General features: G+C 42.1%; 1 protein-coding gene and 1 non-coding gene across 2 annotated transcripts; both read left to right on the plus strand.

Moving 5' to 3' along the window:
- The first annotated feature begins 971 nt into the window (after window positions 1-971).
- Window positions 972-11,340, plus strand: hspa9 (heat shock protein 9). Its single transcript, XM_076738885.1, has 16 exons — window positions 972-1,281; window positions 2,124-2,182; window positions 2,524-2,611; window positions 3,684-3,865; window positions 4,152-4,276; window positions 4,384-4,457; window positions 5,062-5,168; window positions 5,320-5,482; window positions 5,579-5,671; window positions 6,204-6,413; window positions 7,190-7,417; window positions 7,534-7,756; window positions 8,184-8,278; window positions 8,451-8,543; window positions 8,758-8,898; window positions 9,940-11,340. Exons 1-16 carry the CDS (start codon window positions 1,201-1,203, stop codon window positions 10,027-10,029), a joined length of 2,052 nt encoding a protein of 683 aa, XP_076595000.1. The 5' UTR covers window positions 972-1,200; the 3' UTR covers window positions 10,030-11,340.
- On the plus strand, window positions 5,827-6,030 carry LOC143326348 (small nucleolar RNA SNORA74). The gene has a single exon (XR_013077624.1). It is a non-coding gene; the product is annotated as a small nucleolar RNA SNORA74 (small nucleolar RNA).
- Window positions 11,341-23,227: the final 11,887 nt, after the last annotated feature.

A 23,227-nucleotide genomic window follows, 5' to 3' on the forward strand; every position in this document is an offset into this window, starting at 1 on the left:
CTAGGGGGGCGTCCACCATTCTTTGCTTGGTCACATAATACAAGACCTCACCTTGGACTTTAGGGACTGTGCGGTATTTCTCATTATTTTGTGACATTTTGCCAAGACCTAAGGATTCTTTGAGAAAACAACTACTACAGATAAAGTGATAAATAAAATTGTTGCAGGCCTAGTTTCAGAAGGGGCTTCCTCCAATACAGTACTAATACTGATGGCCTCTGAAAAATATTCACTCTGTATATTTGTATTTTCCATAATGTAATCTTGGCATCATGATAAATGATTTCTCCAGCAAACTAAATTCAGACTGAATGAATGAATGAAGATTGAGTATGTAAAGAAACCAACCTGACATTTGTTATTCCTGAAATACAGTCTAAATATCTGTATGGATTTTCTTCTCCAATTATGAATCCTTATGCTGTTTCATTTGGTTGGCAAACTGCATTTGTCCAGTGTCAACATTCTGTGTTGTGTTGAAGGCAATGGAAAAAGGCTGCTCCCAGTTTGAATTAAAGTTGCACCTTACCATGTTTAAATCTAGATTTCTCAGATGTGTATAGATGCTAATAAGCATTATTGTAGAGATATTTGAACATAAAATATTCTTCATAAACAACAGTCGTCATGTTTCATGTTACAGCTGCACGTTCATTCAGCATCCCTGATGTAATACACGTGAAAATCTGCGTACCCCTTGTTACATCATGACCTTCACATGCCCACTACGTATATCTGCCCGACTCTGTTCATGATCGCAAAAAAGGAAAAAGTAGCAAAAACGTGCTTAGTTCCTATTTAAAAAAACATTCAATGCTATATTTATATCATATTATCAATAAAATGCATATATTGATTTCTAAACAAATCTGTAACATTTCTTAACTGTTAAAAATTTTTCAGGCGGTAAATGGGCAACCGAATTAAAGGCCCTTCAACGGTGCATGGCGCAACATGTGTTGGATAATTCCAGAAGTCGCTCCGCAGTTCCTTTGCCGTTGCTGTCCGATAAGAAGTAGTCCTGCTGGACCTGAGCACTAGCTTCATCCAGGGCACGCCGACCAGACGTCTAAAGACATCCGGACAGTTTGCATCTTTTAGCTTTTCTTGGCTGTTCAACAGTTTCAGAGTCAGTTTCCACATTATAAACGCTGCGGACGTTTTATTAAATTTAGCTAGCCTATTAGCCGAGTTGTGAAAATGTTGAGTGTCGCTAGAAGCGTTTCAAGGACTCTCCCGACAAGGAACTGCACACGAAATGTGTCCTCTTTAATCAAGAAGGTGAGTTTCAAACATATCCACAAAAGTAATTTTTCATGTGCTGTTGTGGAGCATGGTTTTGAGATTCGACCACCAGCCGGCTAGTTTAGCATGCTAATCGAGTTCGCTTGAGGCCGGTTTATTCGTGACTAGCAAGATGTCATTTATGATTTGCTTTCAAGAACGGCCCTGTGTTATTTAACTTGAACGATTAACACGAAAATTCAGTGTTGTTGCGGAAAACAACGTCACCAGTATCTGTTCATTTTTGCTTACAGTCACGAGTTCGCGTTTATAATGCTGGAGTGATACCAGGTCCTTGTGGCTAAGCTAACAGCCTACATTTTACGTTACGTCCTGTCATGTCACAGTACCTGCGTTGCGTTTAAATGACAATTATATTAATATCTTAGTTACTCGATTTAAGTCGGCATGTTTTGTGAGATAGTGGCTCACAGTTTCAGACTGTAGCGGATGAGTGAATCGGTGACCTTCAATGAGGTGTCACATGCTGCAACATTTCTCACGTCCTTCCAAAGTTTAATGAACACGTTTGTAACATATTGTAAACTGAAGATTTAGTGTCTCGAACAAATTCTTAACATAAATGATTAGTATAATGTCATGTTGTCGTATTTGCGTTGACAGACTTCCGTTGGTGTCAAAGCTGCCTTTCAGCATTGTTCCACCCTCAGAGTTAAAGGTGTATATCTTCTCTAATAGAGGTCTTAAGGATAACTGTTATTGTAATGTCATGTTGAAAGTTACAGAATTTTATGAATAAGTATTCATGTTGTCTTAGGTTATTGATTAAAGCCAGAGTTTGGTAACAACTGTTTATCTGTTTTGTGATGCATTCACAGGCATGCTGGAGTGGCTTCAAACCAGATGCTCTCAGAGCTCTGTCCAGGAGGGACTATGCGTGAGTATCAGCTCAAAACCTAAGACAGTGTACTGTGTTCTGTAAAAATGGAGAAATTTGGAAGATGATGACTAGTAGTAGAGTCAGAGGGTAGATGATATGTACCAACTTAAATACTGTATGATAAATTTGAGTTCCAATCCACATTTGTGATTTTTAATGATAGTTTCTCACATAGGTACTTTGTCATTAGAGTGCCAAATAGTACATTTTTTGTTGCGATGTATTAATACATCTGCAGAAGATGAAGTACAGATTATTTATGTTGACTGTTGAAACATTATAGTAAAACTTGTCTGATACATGTATAATAATAAGTGTGTATATGCTGTGTTCTGTAGGTCAGAAGCTGTCAAAGGTGCAGTCATTGGCATCGACCTGGGAACCACTAACTCATGTGTTGCAGTCATGGAGGGAAAACAGGCCAAGGTGAGGATGAACAGACACAGTATGTTTAACCTGAAAGTTAAATGTTTACTGATAAGGAGCCAATATATTTCATCAGAACTGGTTGTCAGATGGTTAAATAGCTTTTTGATACTCCCTCCACCCAGACCTTTCTGCCGTTGGATTGTGGGGGCTCTGTCTGACCATTTATGTTATTTCTGTTTATATTTTTTTTTTCCTCCAATCAGACAATGGCTGGGGTTAGAGTGGTTGTTCACTAATCAGAAGTGGACAACCACGAAATTGATCCCTTGTCCCTGTAATCTACCCAAGTGTCCTTTGCCAAGATACTGAACCCCAGATTGCCTCTGATGCTGTGCCATTGGTGTGCGTGTGAATGGTTATTGCTCCTGATGAGCTGTTAACATTTGTAAAACCTGTTCCACCAACCTTAAAGCCTGTGGTCATTTTAAGGCCACATCTACCAAGACAGTTGTTGCCTCAGGTATTAAATATATGCAAACAACAATTGTTGGCTTATAGAAGTCTGTGTGTAGTTTTTCCATGATTACTGATTTCTTGCAGTTTTGGGTACAGATTCCTCCAATCCAGTGTACTTCCTAATCATAAATACATACATGACAGTATGTTCCATTGACAAAAAAATGTTTTGTAATATGGCTAGAATGCTGCCCTCCCCCCTTAATTTGTGGCACCTGGAGTGACACTATCTTTGTTTGTCATGGTGTCTTTCAGTTTAGTTTGTTTACCCTCATGCTGTGTCTAAACATCACTTTCAATGTAACTGAATCCCGACACCCACCGTATTTGTTTTGTGGCAAACTGAGGTGCTTGGAGAATGTTTGTCCAAACAAGTCGTGACATGATCTTTATTGACATTATGAACATTCTCATCGAACTTTGGTAATTTTCTATTAAGTTTCATTCAGATGTTTGTAGCATGAGGGGATTTATTTAATCATTTAAGAGGCAGCTTTTTCATAACTTGGAGTAAAGAAGACATTCAAATAGTCCATCAGTCAGGGCAGATGAATGCTGATACCTCCAGTTTGAAAGGCATGAAGCAAGTAAAGGATTTCTCTTTGCTTCTCAGGTGTTGGAGAACGCAGAGGGAGCGAGGACGACTCCTTCAGTCATCGCCTTCACAGCTGAAGGGGAGCGTCTGGTGGGCATGCCCGCTAAACGCCAGGCTGTGACCAACCCTCAGAACACACTGTATGCCACCAAGAGGCTGATCGGACGTCGCTATGATGACGCCGAGGTCCAGAAAGACCTGTGAGTGCATCTTTGGCCTCGTTATTCAAAATGTTCTGTATTTGCATGTGCTCACTTCAAAAGTGTGTGAATTGATTCCTGGAAAACAGAGATTCATTTCACGCTTTTCAGTTTTGTATAAGAGGAAGCGTTGTGCACTTCGAGACCTCCTTCAGGGTCACTTTCCTGCCATAGATTCTGCACCAAAATTTAATTGCAGATCCTACTGCAAACTTCTGCCCAGATAACTATCAAAAAACATGAAGTAAGTGTTTGAGATCTGAATTTAAATTTGCTTCATTCACAGGAAGAACGTCCCCTACAAGATTGTGCGTGCATCTAATGGTGATGCTTGGGTGGAGGCTCACGGGAAAATGTACTCCCCCAGCCAGGCTGGAGCCTTCGTCCTGATGAAGATGAAGGAAACTGCAGGTATGACTACAGCTGCACTCGATCAATGCTGCTCGTGTTCCTTTGACATTTCACTTAATCCATATGTGTGCATGAGTTTTGGTAATGTTTGGGTATTTGTGTTTCAGAGAGCTACCTGGGAACCAAAGTGAAGAATGCTGTGGTCACTGTACCAGCTTACTTCAACGACTCTCAGAGACAGGTACACACACACACACACACACACACACACACACACACACACACACACCCCCGTGCCACAGCTCTCGGCCACCACCCGAGGCTCCATCAAAACTTTAGGCAAGTAGAGACGTAGCTGTCGCTCATCGTAGCTTCAGAGGTTGTTAGCTAACGAGGGCAAAGTGCAACCACTCTAACCTGGCATGAAAGTTCTGATTGGAGCATTTAAAGGATGGGATGTTTGGGATTTATTTTTACATATAACTGTAAATAAAAACAAATCATCAGTCAGTGGTGATGATAATGGAAACTGATATGTGTCGTATCAGCTGTGTTACTTAAATCGGACTGTGGAACTTTCATACCAGCAGTTTTTGATTTGTCATTTGTCAAACCCACGTGACTGAGTGTGTTTGAACTGAATCTTATTATTTTGGTAATATATGTTGTAGTCTCAAAGTTGGTGAGAACCTGCATTAGCTGTTTGTTGTAGAGAAGTGTTAAAGAATAAGCAGTCACTTCTGATCTGGTAACTTCTCTAACTTTACTAGTAGCGTGGACAAAACATTAGATGGCCAGCACCTCGCGACATTCCCTAATGTTTGATGTCTTTCTGTGACTTCCAGGCTACCAAAGATGCTGGTCAGATAGCTGGTCTGAACGTCCTGCGTGTGATCAATGAGCCAACAGCTGCTGCCCTGGCCTACGGACTGGACAAAACCCAGGACAAGATGTGAGTAGAGACGGACGAGCACCCCCACTGCTACAGACAGTACGATCGGTTGTGAAACATGGAAACAGGCAGCATATGAAGTGGTTCTGCTGAGGGAAACACTGAATGGGAATGTGCCTCTGTTATTAACTTGATCTGTGTCTGTTTCCAGTATTGCTGTGTATGATCTGGGTGGAGGTACATTTGATATCTCAGTCCTGGAAATCCAGAAGGGAGTTTTTGAGGTCAAGTCCACCAATGGCGACACCTTCCTGGGAGGAGAGGACTTTGACCAGCATCTCCTCAAACATATTGTCAAGGAGTTCAAGAGAGAGGTAAGTAGTTCAAGCCTCTGTCTTTAGATGCACCTGTCACCTGTAGCTCGGTCTCCATTTTCAGCCTTTCATGAGTGTTCTGTCTTGTGTTTTCAGTCCGGTGTGGATCTGATGAAAGACAGCATGGCTCTTCAGAGAGTCCGAGAGGCTGCTGAGAAGGCCAAGTGTGAGCTGTCCTCTTCACTGCAGGTACACAGCATGCCCTGAAGCTTCGTCAAACTTACATTTATGACCAGCTAAGATTCGAACTTAGTTCAGATAGAAAATAGAAATGATATCCCAAACCAGACTCTGTCAGAACATACAGTCACCAAAAACCCTTTGGCACTGTGTGTTGTTCACAGTCCAGCTCTCAGTCAGCTGTCCAGACTGTGTGTGTGTGTCTGGCTCAGTGTTACAGTGCTGGTAGAGAAGGTCCTGTGTTGTACTTCGTTGCAGCAGGTTCTGTTTTAGAGTCTGCTGCAGCTGACTGCTGCAGGACTCGGCCCAGTGAGAGTGGACTGTCCTCATACTGACATCAGGACAGGCCTAGTACAGGGCCATACAAGCTACTGAACTGTTTCATATGTTGAGGATGATTCTTTGTGCAAATATTTGTGAAAGGAAGGGTGGGTTGATTTCTGTATCAATAGACAGCACGATGTGCTTCATCAGACATTTTGTTCCTGGTAACTTGAAGTGGTGAAAGACGTGGTCACATGATGCTTATTCTCCCTTCCAGACTGACATCAACCTTCCCTACCTGACCATGGATGCCTCTGGTCCTAAACATCTCAACATGAAGCTGACTCGTGCTCAGTTTGAAGGTATTGTGGCTGATCTGATCCGCCGCACCGTGGCCCCCTGTCAGAAGGCCATGCAAGACGCTGAGGTATCCAAGGCAGACATAGGAGAGGTGCTGCTCGTCGGAGGCATGACCCGTATGCCCAAGGTACAGTATGACCCCTGAGCCTACAGGCCTGACCAAAGAAATTGTAGTCTAGTTATGAAAAGGGGGACATAAATCACATGCAGCTACAAAAATGTCAGGGATGGTTCTTGATGTAAATCGAGTAAAGATGCAGGAGTTCAGATGGCAAGGTGACATTATTCTGCTAACAAACACACAACCAAATATTGGAAACTTGATTACAGGGTTTTCTGGCCGCGTTTAACAGTTACAACACACACTAATTTTGCCTTATGTCATTGTGGAGAATGACATAATGCAGTTAGTGTGTGAAGACTGTGACATCTGCTGGCTAAAGGTGGTATTACAAGTAGTGTGGATAATATTTTTGTGAAACGCCTATGCAACACTGATAGAACTTGAGTAACTTTTAACATACTTGTGTGTAGCTCTGTCAGTTATGAAGAAAAACATTCAATTGTTGCTTCCAGCAATATGACATTTGTATTTTGTTTTCTATCGTGTGCCTGCAAGAAAGTGCAGTTTTGACATGCAGCCATAAAACTTGAGCATTTTTCCTTTTATATGTCATTGAAATAGGAATTGTTGGCTTTGGCCTTTTTTTTGTAAAATTTGTTCTCCCAGTCACTAGTTTATCTCACCCTTCCTGTTGTAAATGTTCTTCTTTCCGTGTGGCACAGACCTTTTTATTTTTGAAATTGTTGTACAGATAATAATTATTATTGCTCTGCACAAAAAACAAAACCCAAAGAGCATCAGCAGACCAGAAGTATAACCCTCAGTGTTTGTCTCTGCAGGTTCAGCAAACAGTTCAGGACTTGTTCGGTCGCGCTCCCAGCAAGTCTGTCAACCCTGATGAAGCTGTTGCCATCGGCGCAGCCATCCAGGGTGGTGTTTTGGCCGGTGATGTCACTGATGTGCTGCTGTTGGATGTAACACCGCTCTCTCTGGGTATTGAGACCCTGGGTGGAGTCTTCACCAAACTTATCAACAGGAACACCACAATTCCCACCAAGAAGAGCCAGGTACATAAATCAGCAGTGCAGTTGATGTTTCTTATAGACTGTCATAGAAATATGTTGATGGGTGTTAAATGTTGGTGTAAATATGCCTGAAGCACCTTTTATCTGCTTCCCTCCAGGTGTTCTCCACAGCAGCTGATGGACAGACTCAGGTAGAGATCAAGGTGTGTCAGGGGGAGAGGGAGATGGCGTTGGACAACAAGGTGCTGGGTCAGTTCACTCTGGTGGGAATCCCCCCCGCCCCCCGCGGCGTTCCTCAGATCGAGGTCACCTTCGACATTGATGCCAACGGCATCGTCCACGTCTCCGCTAAGGACAAAGGCACAGGCCGAGAACAGCAGAGTGAGTGTCCTTTATTCAGCACAAGTGACATAAACAAGTGTTCTGTTTGCGTGATTGCTGAGTATAACTTCATGTCCTATCAGATCGCTTTGTTCACTCTTGATATTTCAGCCTTCAGTAAGAAGGAAGGAATTGTTGATGCTAATGTTTATGCATGTAGCTAAAACCACCAAGGACTGAACAGTTTTGTGCTTTCTTGTAGAATAGTCAATAAGCTTGGCAACAAAATGTTGTTCCAGTAAACAAACACTGAATGTTTGGCTTTAATTTCAAAGGTTTATGAATGTAATTGGTTTTGGAGCAGCATTGTTGGCAATTTAGCTCCACGTGTTCTCTACCTTCTTTTGACTGGTTTATCACGAGTTTTAATGAGCAGATATAAAACTGCTGTGTGATGAGCGTCCTCTCATCTCTCTGCACTCTTCAGTTGTGATCCAGTCGTCAGGAGGTCTCAGTAAAGACGACATCGAGAACATGATCAAGAATGCTGAGAAGTACGCAGAAGAGGACAGGAGGAAGAAGGTAAAGATGTGAAGCACAAGTGGAATAACACCAAAATAAAGATCCTCTGCATTTGAATTGATTAGTCTTGGATTTCTGAGTTGAATTTCTGCACATTTAATTGTGTTTCTGTCTGTGAGGACTGCAACGCCACACTATTGACACCCTCTAATGCTCATTTTATCGTGCACAGGACCGCGTGGAGGCCGTCAACATGGCTGAGGGCATCATCCATGACACAGAATCCAAGATGGAGGAGTTCAAGGACCAGCTTCCTGCTGATGAGGTAAAACTTATCTTAATTTTTAGTTTGCTCAGAGATAATTTGTAGAAACCTGTTCTGTTGCTGTCTGAGAGTATAGGAAGCGTAATACAACACTGTCTGCTGTGCTCTGTTTGAACCGTGATGATGATGATCCTGTTGTGATCCTGCAGTTTGTACCACTCAGGTCATTCGTTGTAAACCAGCTTTATGTCTGTTATAATCTGTCCACTCACAGTGCACCAAGCTGAAGGAGGAAATCACAAAGGTCAGAGATCTTCTGGCCAACAAAGACTCAGAAACAGGCGAGAACATCAAACAGGCCGCCACCACCCTGCAGCAGGCATCACTGAAACTCTTCGAAATGGCCTACAAGAAGGTAAGAACATGCATGCACACTGTGAAAACGTGACCGCTGCAAACTATGCTAATCAAGAAATTGTTAGGTCATGGTTGAGATGTTCCTTAGCATCTGTCTCACAAATAACACTTGTAGTGTTTGTTAAATAGAAGATGACCGTGTTTCCTCGAAGCTTCGGTTGTCAAGACACCATCTGTTTGCTGTTATACCAAATCTAATTGAAAAGTGGCACTTATCCAACTTGGCAGTACTCAAGTGGCATTTTCTAATTAAGTTGTAACACACAGTGTTACACATCTCAGTACCACAGTGAGATGTCAGTTGAAGTAGGACGAAGACAGAAAGGATGCTCTTAAGAAGACCAAGGACGTATGGTACAAAAGCAGTAGAGCAAATGAGGAACTGGCTATTAGCATAGTTGATGGAAGGAAACATGCAAATCAATTCAGTTCTGACATGTATGAGTATATATATTCATCCTGTCTGTTAAGTTGGATATTGATGGAGCTTTTTAAAGGGTCTGTCATTTCCTAATGATTTGTGAAGAAGTTTGCTGGAAAGAACCAAGTCATTTGGTGCTACATTACAAGGGAAAGACCTGCTCTGTTTAAAGCCACGCACTGTAAAATATTGTGTAAATATTGACAGAAAATCAGCTAATCCGCACAATTTATGAAGTGTAACTGGGGAAAGTTTGGGAGTTTTGAGAAATTGATCGATTTTGAAAATGGTCTCGAATTATTTTTCTTCCTTCTGTTTCTGTTTTTCTGGAGTTCTTTCAAGTCTGTTTATTTATTCTACTTGTCTGTAGACATTGACGTTATTGAACGTTCAGCCTTGTTTCGCTTGGCAAAAGATTCTGGGTTACTCTAATTATTTGTAATGAATGAATTGGAAATGTACCAATTTGAAGCCTGTCCTTATTTTAGTACTTACAGAAAGTACTGAATTACACGGTTCCTCCTGAGAGATTGTTGTTGAACAAACGTAAAGATATTGCTGACCTGTAAAGTGAGCCGTGCCCGTTACTCACCTCTAACGCGTCCTTCCGTCCTGCAGATGGCAGCAGAGCGGGACAGCAGCAGTGGCGGCAGCGGCAGCAGCAGCTCGGGCTCGTCAGAGGGAGAGAAGAAAGAAGGCCAGCAGTAGACCTTAGCACTTGGGTGTCACTTGGTTTCCATGACAACAGAGGACTGTGGGGCTCCGGGGTGGACTGGGTGGGGGGGTGACAGTCTTGAGTGACAAGCTGAATCTTAGTCATTCTCACCATAATATATTATTCTACTGTGTTTTGGCAGTAAAATGCTCTAGGTAAATGTCAGCGTATGCTCCTCCATGTTCAATGATATCCTCTGTTTGTAATTTAATTGTCTCATAAACAATGTCGTATGTTTATTTTTACAAAGCTGTTAATTTGCATTCTGAGTTAGTAAAAGTTCTTTTTTTTGTCTAAGACATCGTGTAGGTTTCATGGATTTAGTTTTTTTTTCTCCAGCTTGCTCGTGGCTCGCATCGTTTTGTTTGTACCAGTTGAGCTGAGTCCAGCAGCTTGTACACTGAGCTTCGGTCATGAGGACAGCCCGAGTCTGTCTACATAATGTAATGCTGTACAGTGCTCTCCATCAAATATAGCTGTCTTGTTATAATAGTGCACTCAACAGCTTGGAGGTGGAAAGTTACTGTATAAAATATTGAAGTATATTTGACTTTTTATGTGAGAAACGTCACTTCTCAGTTGTTGTGAGTGCACTCTAAAGAGTTAAAAACTGATGCACAACTGTTGGAATGAGGTTTTATTCTTAGTCTGTAAAAGAAAAAGAAAATGCATCTGTCACTTGAAGAGGGATTCTGATCCTGTTCCTATTTCTTGTGTCCTGTGACATTTTAAAACAGGCTTGTTCGGCCGGGGGACTTCATTCTCATACTGACTAATGGCAGAAAGATCATTTGTGTTTGAGGATGAGGTCAAGCTTTAGGTTTAAGAACAGAAGGCCGTGATCTGTGAGAAACCCTGTCTTTCATTCAACTCGAACAGAGCCGAGTTCTGACATGTCTGAAGGTGTTGCTGACTCCTGTTAAAGTGAAAAGAAGTCAGCTGAATGTGGATGTTGACACTGCACAGCAGAGGATGAGGCCTTAGTTCAGACACATGAGAGGAAGAGCTGGGATGCAAACACAGGACTGAGGATACTGAGTGCGAGCCTGGCCTTGTCTTTTCCCTCCTGAAGGAAGTTTAGTAGCTGCCATAAACTGCTCTGTGTAATGTGATGGCTGCTGTGTGCCTGCCTGATAGTGACCCGGGGAGCTCTGTGGAGGAGGCAGAGGCAGGCAGGAGGCAGCGTTTCGAACTGAAAGTGTGGGGGGTGTTCTGCTTTTTGGGGGGTGTGATTACATTACTGGAGTGAAAATTGAGGGTCATGATAACTCTTCCTGTCTTTTGTAATAAAATCTGAACTGTAACACTGTGGTGTGATGATAGTTGGTAGGATCAGTGTGTGGAGTAGACGTAGTCATTCGTAATGTGTGTTTATGAAACTAAAAAAAAAATCATCAGCTTTCAGGTGCGCGTTTTCAGTCATGGACATGTTCCTGCTAAACCCTGCCCCTTACAAAGTTTATTGGCTGATGGCGGCCATGTTTTTGACCAATCGTTTCCTGTGATGCTGTAGGGTGGATGAGGTCAGAATCTGAGAAGTTTTAGTCTTATTACTCTCTTACAAGGAAAGTCACAATGGCAGAAAATCCATCATTGAGCTGGACCTGTGTGTCTAATTTCAAGTCAATCATACTCGTGCTGTGAGAATGTTGTGGCCTTTCCAAAACTGAATCTTTGGGGCTTGATTACAGCACCGCCATCTGGCCGTTTGGGTTTGTATTTCTTGGGAAACACTTGAACATAATTTCCAGTAATTGGGCTGAGATTCATGTTTGTAGCTCATTACACCAATTTGAGCCATTGTGGCAGGAACAAAGAAAGTAATCTGGCACAAACACAAGAAGGTTCTGTCCCTCTGGGACCTGGTCCCTAATGAGACAAGAGCCTTCACCCGTACTCACACTGAGGAAAGGTTCAGTCTCAGTCTTTCAATCTTCTGTTAGTTTCAAATCAGTGAAGCTGAATTTAATTGGCCCCTAAATTGTAGACTTGGTTATCAAAGGGATTCTGAGCTGGCATTGAAAACCCGCTCAGAGTAGATTTGTGTCTTATTTATGTCAAAGGTATAAGCATAGTCTTAGGAAGTGTGACGCAGAAATAGTCGGAGAAATATTGTGTATAAGGTTTCCTCGTGTGTTTCAACATATTGACGGCTTTAGAATAATGTCGGATACAATGAATGATGACGGATAGATCATGACAAGGTGTGCAGAGAGCTGTGCTGAGTGTTATCTGCTGAGGGCTGATTCATTCCTTGAGGGATTTTGGGCAATTTAGGAGTTTAGGAGTCACTGCATTCAACTGGACTGCTTAAAAACCGGAAGCTTAAAGTTACTTAAGGCTTCTGAATACAAACTAAGTCGAAGTTTAAGAGCATTCTTAAAACCATCTCTTTAGTTTCATATGCGGTGTATACAGATCCTCATCTCCTTTTGTCTCTAACACATAAACATCCAGTAGAGGGAAGCAGTGCTTTGTCTTTCAGCTTAAATCTTTTTTCAACTGCAGAGATTTGCCACAGTGCATCTGGAGGTGAATCATGTTGTCATCCTCAGCTCCTGTGCTGCTGTCTTGTTGTGGAGAAATGTTATTATGTGTCCTGTGTGGACATCTTCAGCTGGAAGAGACATGGAAAATTCACAGGACACGTGTAGATGAAGATGAATCGTTCTGCAGCCTACGATCATAGTGGTGAAATAAGTGTATGATAAGTTGCTCAGTAAATTTTATACAGAAACGTAGCATTTATGCTACTGGCCATGTGTACTCTGCTAAGAAATTCTAAGGTTAAGGTTTCTAGAGCTGTACAGAACAGAACTCACGTGATAGCAGGTGGTGGTGGAGTAGATGAAGAGGAAATCACAGCCCCTGTGCTTGTTCAAAGGCATGGTCACATTACGTTCCTGTTCAACAAAATGTATGGGGTGACAGGTAATGGAGTGCATACTCGAGAAATGGAATGTGACCGTGACTTTAGGATGGTTGGGTTGGGTGTGAGTGGCCTCATTGGCTTTTCATCCACTCAGTCATCCACTTACTCTCATTCTTATCAGACATGTTCCAAAGGTGAAGAATGAAAGCCCACAAGTCACATATACTGTCTTTACCATCCACTAATTAAGATGCTGGAAGACATTTGTAGTATGCAGTGGATGGACGGCTCAAACAAGCTCAAACAAACACAGAACTTTCACCCAGGAGACCGCTGTTAATGTCCCATGTCAACGCTGACTGTCTTTTAACTTACATACTTATGTAACATACCTAACAGTAGCGTTTTTTACCCAATCCATGATCTCTTCCTAAAATTAACCCAGTAGCTTTGGTGCTTAAACCACAGGAAAATGCGACTGCTCCACAATGTTAACCATGTGACAACGAAAGTCCAATACAACGAAGGTTCGACCTAAATCAAAGCCAACAGCGTCATTTTACATCATTTTACAACATCAACCATTTGACAATGAAGGTGCAGTACACCTAGCACTGGTCATATGCTGTTTTTGGAGTCACTGGCAATCAAGCTTGTTTAGGTATGAGAACATGCCTCTGCAGCTATTTGACAGTAAGACTTGAAGGCAAAAATAGTGAAATAGTGAAAGCAGATGAAAACACTACAATGCATCACCTTTATATCAAAGACATACTGCAGCCCAGGCAATCTGCACTTATTTTGAGGTAAAAATGGTAAATGTATGTTCTCTTGAATGAAGGGGAGAGTGACAAGTGTAAATGCTTTGCAGCATGGAATGTGAAGGTCACCCCTGAAAGCAGTCAGTCACTCACAGAGAGGCAGAGAGGAGGGCGGATCCTGTGGACAGACAGGCAAAACCTTCACGTCAGATCTCCTCCACGCATCCTGCTGAACATGGCAGTCAGAGCCACAGGACTCAGTGTAAACTGCACATGAATCACTGTGGGAGGGACCGCGCCTGCCAGCACAAAGGCTTATGATGTGCCGTCGCAAAGCCAATGGGTGATCCTCTGCTTTGACAGCGACTTACCAAACTCCCCGTGTCCACAGCACAGAAACAAGTCAAACATCTCAAACCAACGCACACAAAGAGGCTCAGACACTGCGACCACGCCTCGTTTTCCTCTTCAGGAGGAGGGAGACAAAAACCTCTCACTCACCCCATTAGCCAGAGTCCAATCAAGCAGGAGTCTTAATTGATAATGACTCTTGACTGACCAGCCAAATGGGGAGAAGGCAGCTCCCAGTGATGGGCAGAAAGCTCGTTTCCTTATTACAGGAAACACACACAGAGAAAAGCTTCCAGAGAACAATTCTTTCACAAATCCCTCATGACAACAATGGATTACAAATGAATAAAGGCAAAGCAGTATGAAGTGGCGCCTGGCCACGTCTAAAACCAGTGTTCATCGTGCCTAGCATTAGCAATACCACAGTGATCTGTGCTCTGCACCAATCATTCACAAGCTGTTTCACTCACTTGGTCAGTAAAATGCTGATCACTGTCCAGGTTTATCTGAGAGGAGAAGCTTAACATCAGAATATTTGTTGAACATCTTGAGGAAGACTCATTAATCCTGAAACTATTGACTGCTTCCAACAGCGACATGAGAGTCAGCTGAAAGTACCGTTAATGTTACATAAGCTTATCTGTTCCTGAATGTCTCTGTGCCGCCTGCATGCTTTCACAATTTATGTTTATGCTTTGCTGCTGCTTCTTGTCTAATTCTCTGTGGATTGAAGTTGGAGTCAGATCAGTCTCAGTATGAATGAATATGCACAGAAAGATTCACATATGCATTTCAGGATTTATACACATGAATATTTTTCAGTAATAGTTAATGTAAAACATATCCACATATAAAACATTATTAGATTTGTACTTAAAATTTTGAAACGTTTTTGGATGTTGTTACATTTATACACAAATTGTTCAACCTGCATTTCTGAAGTCCTGTGTGAATGTCACTGCGTTTGTGTGTGTGGGTTTTCAGACTCCCCTGATGTGGCTTGATTCTGCACAGATACATTTTTTTTCAACGGGGAATTTTCTGCAGCCAATCAGATGGCTCCTTGTGTTTCAGCCAGTCATGCAGGTGTAAATTCGAGGGCGTGATAAAGTGATTGTTTATCCATATACATGATAGGCTATGCACTATTAGAAAACAGCTTCTCAGCTGTGGACTGTTCTTCCCTGTTGTAAGTTTTGGCATTTCCTTTGTTCGAACAGCCAAAAGCAGAACAAAGGTCAGAAATTTTCTACTACCTGAACGTGTCAGATGACACTACTGCATAGCATCTATGGCGTTACATCTACCTGTCCGGTAGCTGCTCAGTGACAACCGTCAGCATCACTGAATATGTTTGAGGTATCAATACTTGCTGAGTTAGTTAGCTAATGAATCGTCCTTGGTTGTGTATCAGCATTAGCTAAGTTGAAGGCTGATGTGAAGTGTTAAATGAAACATCAGTCACTTCATACCTCAAATCATGCCTGAAAGGAGAGTTGTCACTGACCTGTGGAGGGCAGCTACCAGACGACATTCAGTCTCTTTGTGTTCTAATTCATAATTGCAGGCTGCACTGATGTGACTCTATGTTATCACATTAAATGACACCCTTGAATCTATGCTAACGTGATTGGCTGAAATGGAAGGAGCCATCTGGTTGGCTGCAAGAGTTTGTTTTTATTCATTGTCAACAAATGAAGTTCATTTCATTATAGGTCTGCTGTTCAGAGGTTAGTGTTTAGTTTGAGTGGTAAACGCTGTTTGACAATCCAATAAGAACTTCTTTGATGGTCACATGTGTTGTCCTCTCACCAGGAGCTGCCGAGAGGAGAGAGAGAGCTGATGGAACAACACAGTGGATCAGTGCTACCTTGTTCACCCCCACCTCTGTAAACCAAACCAAAGGGCCACACAGTTGCACTGACGGATGGTGCACAAGTACCTTCAATAGTGTACACAGCAGCTGTGTACAATCTTCAGTACAGGTCAGCCTCATAATAGTGTCAAAAAGGTGCCTTTTCATTCATTTCAATGAGATCCTGATGCTGACACAACAGAGGTATGAATGCAAATGACAAAAAAATGCAGTGCCATCTGGCAGGAACACCTCAACATCTTTCCAGAGTTGTAAAAATCTGCATCATAGCATCATAAACAGCTGTTCACTACTTAGACAAATAGAAAATGGGATAAAGCAGGTTTACTGTCTCCACTCCAACAGGTGGAGCTTGCTGGTGGAGCTCTTCCTCTTCAGCAAGACGTCTGCCCTTCTTTGGTTGGTCAGGTGGAAGCCTAACAGATCCAACCTTTTCTGTGGCCAAGCACTATCATCCTTCCCTCTTCAGCTGCTTCAGGACCAGTAAATCTGCTGTCAGTCAAATAAGGCTCGATGTCGTCATTTTATCCTGAAGACTTCACACAAACTCCAGCTTAGAGTAGCTGATAGTACAACACAAGTGTAGCTTTAGTGAGCTTTAGAGGTGCAGATAGACAGATTTCTGAACGCTGGACGGAGCCAGGCCAGCTGGGTCCCCCTGTGTTCAGTCACCTCCGGACTCCAGCTTCATACCTCATACAACTGATTTATTGTCTACTTGACACCAGCAGAAAAAAGCTGTAATCAACATCCACGGCAGCATCATGTTTCAAGATTACACAGCTAACTCTCCAGCTGACAGTTGCTGATTTACACATCCAGCAGGTACAGAGCAACATTAACATGTATTTGTTAACATGTTTGAGTCCCCCCTGATGAATGTAAATCCATTACTCCCTCTCCTGCTGGCTTTACAGACAATATTAGTCTCTTCAGCTGCTAAATGCGCCACTATTTCACCAGCTAGTCACTACCTTTGTCAGTCTACCTGCAAGCTTTTTTGCTGAAAACAGATGCCTGTGAGGCATGAGAGTGAACCAAACAGTGGCCTCTTTGACATAAAATTTGTCACATGCACCAGCAACAAAGTGTGAAGTACCATCCCTCAGAAACTACCTGGCCCCAGCCTTCACTATCAGACTGCATTAGAGGTCTATCTCAACCGTTCTCACAGTATGCAGCTCGTTCTACTCATTCTGAAATTCTAATCAGTGTTATCAAGCCTCACTCAGCTCATGAAGACATTATGTGTGTCGCAACTATCTTCAGCTGCTTCAGCTAAATTTTTAGCTGGCATAAATTTTCCAGATGTAAATTCATCCTAGGCTATACCTCACAGTAAATAAATCTGTCTAATGAATGGTGGGCACCTGCACAGCCGGCCTAAATGAGTGGTATGTATAACATCAAGTCAAAATGAAGATATTTTTGATGATCGCTGGAGGTCATAGTTCATCCCTCTTCATATCTTGTCTGTTTAAAGTCTCTCTTTGTGCCTAATGTGGCTTTGCTGTCATATCAATCTGCTGAAACAGTCTTTTTTTAACCTGCTATCGTCTATGATTGACACCTTGGGAGCATTATTTGGCTGTTTTGATTTCAGTGGGCGTCAGAAATTTATTAGCTCATAAGATTTTTATAATTTCTTAAGTCTGACAGGCAAATGTGTCAGATTTGATACAGCTGACGTGACTTTCCAGCAGCTAAACTCAACAGTGATGCTTTCGGTTTGGTTTGATGATCTATTCATCTAAAAATATGTGGATGGGAGTCTGTGAGCATTTACCCTTCAAGCATGTTGCTTCCTGGTTGATTCCTTTATCTTTTTCTGCAGTCAGACAAACAGAAAGATAAGAACACAGACAGACTGAAGGGTGCATAGACGGGTGAAAGGCAGGCAGATAACCTGGCTGCGGTTATGACTGGCAAATGAAGACAGACAGGAGGGCGAATAGGGGAAGTTGGGGGACAAGCCTTTCCAGTTCACCCAAACATTTAGAACTAACTAAATAACTCTCTTTTACCTTTGTTACACAGAAACTGCAAGTATAAACTCTAATGTATGTGAAGTATAAACTCCTCCCTTCATGAAAAACCAGACTTAACATTAACATCAACAGGGAGCCAAAAGATCTGCTTGCAACGACAGCATATTTGGCTGACAAATGGCAAAAATTTCCTCTTCTTCCTCCTTGTCAGCACGTAACAAAGCTAGGGATCACAGCCAAGGGATTTTTAAAATAAGATAATGGTCGATATAGTTGGCGTTCAGCGCCTATGGACGAGTCAGGAACTGTAGGAATATGAAGACGGGTAGTTCTGGAAGTCAGTGGTCACATGACTTGCCCTGCATAAAAAGAAAAGAGCATCCCCGTCCCTCCTGTCTGTTATTCATTGTGTCTCAGTCTGCTGTCTCCAACTGCTCCTCACAGTAATTAAACTTTTCTGTCACTACGGCTCATTTCTGCCTTCTGGACTCCTGAGAGACAGTCGCCTACGTGAAATCAGTGTAGACCCACAAAAGACACCTTAGTCTGAGACAGACAGGTGGGAGAAGGTGGCTGTGCTGGCTGACTCCTTCACAAATCACTTACTATCCAAAATGCCAAACCCGCCCTGTTTCAATTGCAGCTCATTCAGGCTGACTAAATGCCTCCTTGCTTTCATTCATCTCTCACAAACCTCACACTGGCCTTCAACTACACAAGCTCCCGCAGTCATTTATTCTCACATATCATCTTTGGCCTACATTTTGTATTGGCTGTTGAGTGAGGTAACATTGTTCATAATCCTAAATATTTTTTTTCTGTTTACCAAAATGCAATTTAATGGTCTATAAGGTGGCTTAATTTCTGATTTATTTTGTGCTGCTTGTGGATGCTATTTATTTTCCAGTTCATTATGCTTTTACCTATTACAGCGGGAAGTGCCACAGAAGCAGTACTTTGCCAGGTGTTTAAGACAGGCTTTGCCAACATGATACCATCACAGCTGAGGAAAATATAGTGACAGGACTAAATAGGTGTGTAGCTGAGATCAAAAGGAAGGCCGAGTTCGAAGATAGGTGTGGTCTGAGCAAGGGTGCTGAAAGGAAGGGGGTAGGTAAGGAAGGGGCCATCCTGCCGACACACACACACCTTATGCCTCTGACATGCATTTGTTTTAAGTCGCTGAACACTGTATCCCAGTATTCCTGTCCTCTCTAAGATATCAGGCCAAAGAAGAGACTGTCTTGTGATGGGATCAACCCAGCCACCATGCAAATGCATACAAAATTGTTGTGTATGATGCAATGGAGCACATGACAAGAGAATTAAGTTCGGCGAAACAGGTGAATGCAGAATGTGTCGTGACATAAGTGGTAGGTGTTACATGTGACCAATGAGAGTTCTGTTGTCTGTAGTTGCTTCTTCTTGCTCCTTGTTACCTTAAGTCATACGTCCATATACATAGTACACAGCTAAAGTACATAAAATAAAGTACAATAGTACAATAAAACATGACTTAAATAAAATAGAATATTTATGTGTGTGTGTATATGTATACACACACACACACACACACACACACACACACATACATACATACATACATACATACACATACACACACACACATACATACATACATACATACACATACACACACACACACACACACACACACACACACATACATATATACATACATATACATACACACACACACACACACACACACACACACACACACACATACATATATACATACATATACATACACACACACACACACACACACACACACACATACATACATACATACACATACACACACACACACATACATATATACATACATAAATACATACATACACACACACACACACACACACACACACACAGACACATACATGTATACATACAGAAATATATAGAAATACTTTCAATTGGAGTTCGGTGATAAATGCAATAGAAATGCTGTGTTTACAGGAGTCGATAACCTCAGTGGTGATCTGACCTTGTCAGGACCAGGAGTCCTTATGGGGACCAAAGCCCAGTCCTAATGAGGGAAAATGTCATTTCTGAGGTCGTGGGTAATTGAGGGAAGGCAACTGGGGTCAGGCTAAGGTCAGGGGTAGGCATGAAGTGGTTGTGGATGAGGTTGGGGTTAGGTTGTCCTCAGTGAATGGAACTCAATGCCATATCCTAACAAGGATTGTTGTGCAAACTTGTGTGTATGTGTCTTTGTGTATATGCGTGTAGGTGTTTGTGTGTGTGTCATCATGGCAAAATCACCAGGTGTTTTTCTTTTTTTATCTTTTGTCAATACAATAGTGTGACAACCGTCAAAGATGCAGTCACGACACTTTACAGATGCTTAGTTGAGATCAAAATGAAGGCTGAGTTTGGTCGACCCATGAGTGCTGAATACTCATGCAGCAATGTAGCAATGACTCCTGGGTAATGACTGCTCACAGGTCATAATGTCAACCTGTTGACAGGCATCACAGCAGGTGTGATCCCATCACAGAATGGTGTCTAGTTCAGGTCTAGCTTTTAGCTATTGGATATTTAGGCTAAATCTCCAAAAGACAGAAGAAAGACAAACTCCACACTAAATTGAACACATAATCTTGTAGACAGGTGAGGTCCTGAAGGTGAGTCTTCCAACAGTAGACATATTGTGTGTAAAAACCATTAGAAAAAAAACATTTGAGTTCTGTTGAATCCTGTGGTGACAACACAGGAGAAAGAGAAAGAGGAAAAGAGGAAAGAATGGGGAGAGGAGCACAGTAACAGGAGAAAAGCCTGGGAGGAGAGAGCTGCTAAAAGCACAGAATTATATCCTCTCGAGTGATTGACGTGGTTGGTGTTTAAAAAGAAGAGACTGTCATGTCACAGCTGCTCTTCTCCTGTTGATTCTGTTTTAAAAACTCCATCATGCTGTGGAGGAAAGCAGGGGATGGACATGCATGGAAATAATCAGAAAAATAAAGACTTTCATTCCCTTTCTGCTGTGAGGAAACATCTCAGTTACTCAGAGCGACCAGAGCTTCATGATGACAAACATCAGTCCATGCAGAGCTCTGAGGAAATGCCACATGCAAACACTCCAACAGTGCACAAAGACGATACAGAGGAAGGCTTATTCTTGTTACTTTAATTATGGACACTTGGCTGTTAGATGCGTCACTGGAGTCACCATTAAACCGAAAAACTATTTCAACAAAACGCTGACAGGATACATGGTGTGCTGTGAATGGAGGGAATGAGGAGACTGGCCAGCCCCTGCTGGTTGATCATACAGCCCGTTTGTGCTTCTCACACATAGCTGCTGCTATCTTTAGCAGTAGTCCTGACAAGCACTGATGGCACACACCATTTTAATAACAACAAACATTTTCGGTCTGTGTGCGCAGGGCTAAATTCCTTGTTTGCTTTAATACTGGAGTATTGATGTTAGAACATTTCAGACCACTGCTCAGGGAACTCCAGCCTCAGGAGGGCAGGAAAGCATGACTGGCAATAAACATCATTCCTCAAGGAGTAATGATTTATATCACAGCTTGAACTCAGCCTGACAAATCGTATGACATTAGATGTTTTTGTTTCCTGTTTTTTATCTTTTCATTTGTTCTCACTGCACACAGTCTTTCAGTACACCCTCTGTATAACTTTCTTTGTCTGTCTCTACATACAATACGGCAGCTCACAGAATCAGACTGTGGCACATGAGGTAACTTATTCGATGCAGGTGGATTCAAACCTGTAATTCATGAAAAGCACTGAGGACAAAATGATTGGTTAAGATGAAACAGGAAACGAATGAGATGTTTAAATCATGATGTCATCTTTTCTGCACCGCTGACCACACCTGGCTGCCGGCATGAAACAATGATGTAGAAAAGGGAGGAATAAATGGCCCAGAGAGCATTTCCAGGCTTGCTAGCATGTTAGCTGTTAGCTGCACAGGTACAGCAGCCCTGTGAGCAGCTCCTCTGTCACTGAGCCTCCAGCACCACCAATTTGCTGAGGGTGCATGGGTGAATTTTGCTGTGTCACTTTCTGAAGTGGGTCCAATGAAATGGACCAAACCTTGAGTTATTCATTGCTGACCTGCGTGTAACTGACAAGTCATTGTTCACCATTAATTCCCTCACAACAAACAGACCTTTCCTGACTTCATGGGTTTCTAATCCAGAGTTTATTGTGCTTGTGTATTTGAGTTTAAAGTACTGTCTCTCTCTCTCTCTCTCTCTCTCTCTCACACACTCACACACACACACACACACACACACACACACACACACACACACACACTTCTTCACTCACACAAACCCTCTGTCTCTCTCACACACACACACAAAATCTCTCTCACGTACAACACGCAAAGGGCAACATTGTCAACCTTTTCCCTCAGATACAGTGAGTGCTGTTTATGCTTCTGTCAGCAGCTTCAGTGGACAAGCACACACACACACACACACACACACACACACACACACACACACATAGCAAGAACTCGTGGACAGACAGGTTAAAACGATGCATTATTGATCCCCCCATCTTGGATTATTTAAAAGTGGAAGTGGGATAAACTGAAAATAAGCTGCTCACTTTGTAACCTGAATTCTTTATGAAGTTTGGTGCTTTGTGCCAATTGAGCTCATGTACCTGCTAGTCTGGAAAAACAAAGTTCAGGGGAAACTTTGACATTTTTGTACTTTGCTCTTTTTTTTCTTGCTAAGCACCATCATGAAAAACATTTCACATTTTTCTTCCAGCCATCATCTACCTTCAAGAAATGTTGAAAATGTTATTATTATGAGCAGAGAGCACCCAAAGGAAGAAAACAGGACTGGGAAAATGGGAATTTATAACAATCCCCTAGTTGGTAGATTAAAGGCTAAGCACATAAAAGCCCTGCCAGTGAATGCTGGTAACAGTGATGAATACAACTACTTTTGGATAAAAAGGGTAAAACTAAAAACAAAAACATGTTGTTGATGTGCATTGCTTCTTCTTTCTTCTGCTGCTGCTGCAAAATGTAGCTCTGCGCCCTTGATGTGTAAAATGAAAGAGTTAAAATTGGCTTTTGCTGCAGAGTGAGCCATCATGTGTATCCATTTTCGGGCAATTATAGCGTTATTTTTAACAAGAAAATGAACCTATTCATCACATTATTCCAAGGTCAGACCCATGGGACATGGTGGTCTGATGATTCCAGGACCCGATTTTTTATCATTACTATTTTGTTTGTTTGTTTAAGAAAATGTCAGTGAACACATACCATCACATTTGTAACAGTGTTGATAGTAAAGGTTGACCGGATGAATTTCTTCTCCATTG

This window comes from Chaetodon auriga, chromosome 9, assembly GCF_051107435.1.
Source record: "Chaetodon auriga isolate fChaAug3 chromosome 9, fChaAug3.hap1, whole genome shotgun sequence".
In the NCBI taxonomy this organism is placed as follows: domain Eukaryota; kingdom Metazoa; phylum Chordata; class Actinopteri; order Chaetodontiformes; family Chaetodontidae; genus Chaetodon; species Chaetodon auriga.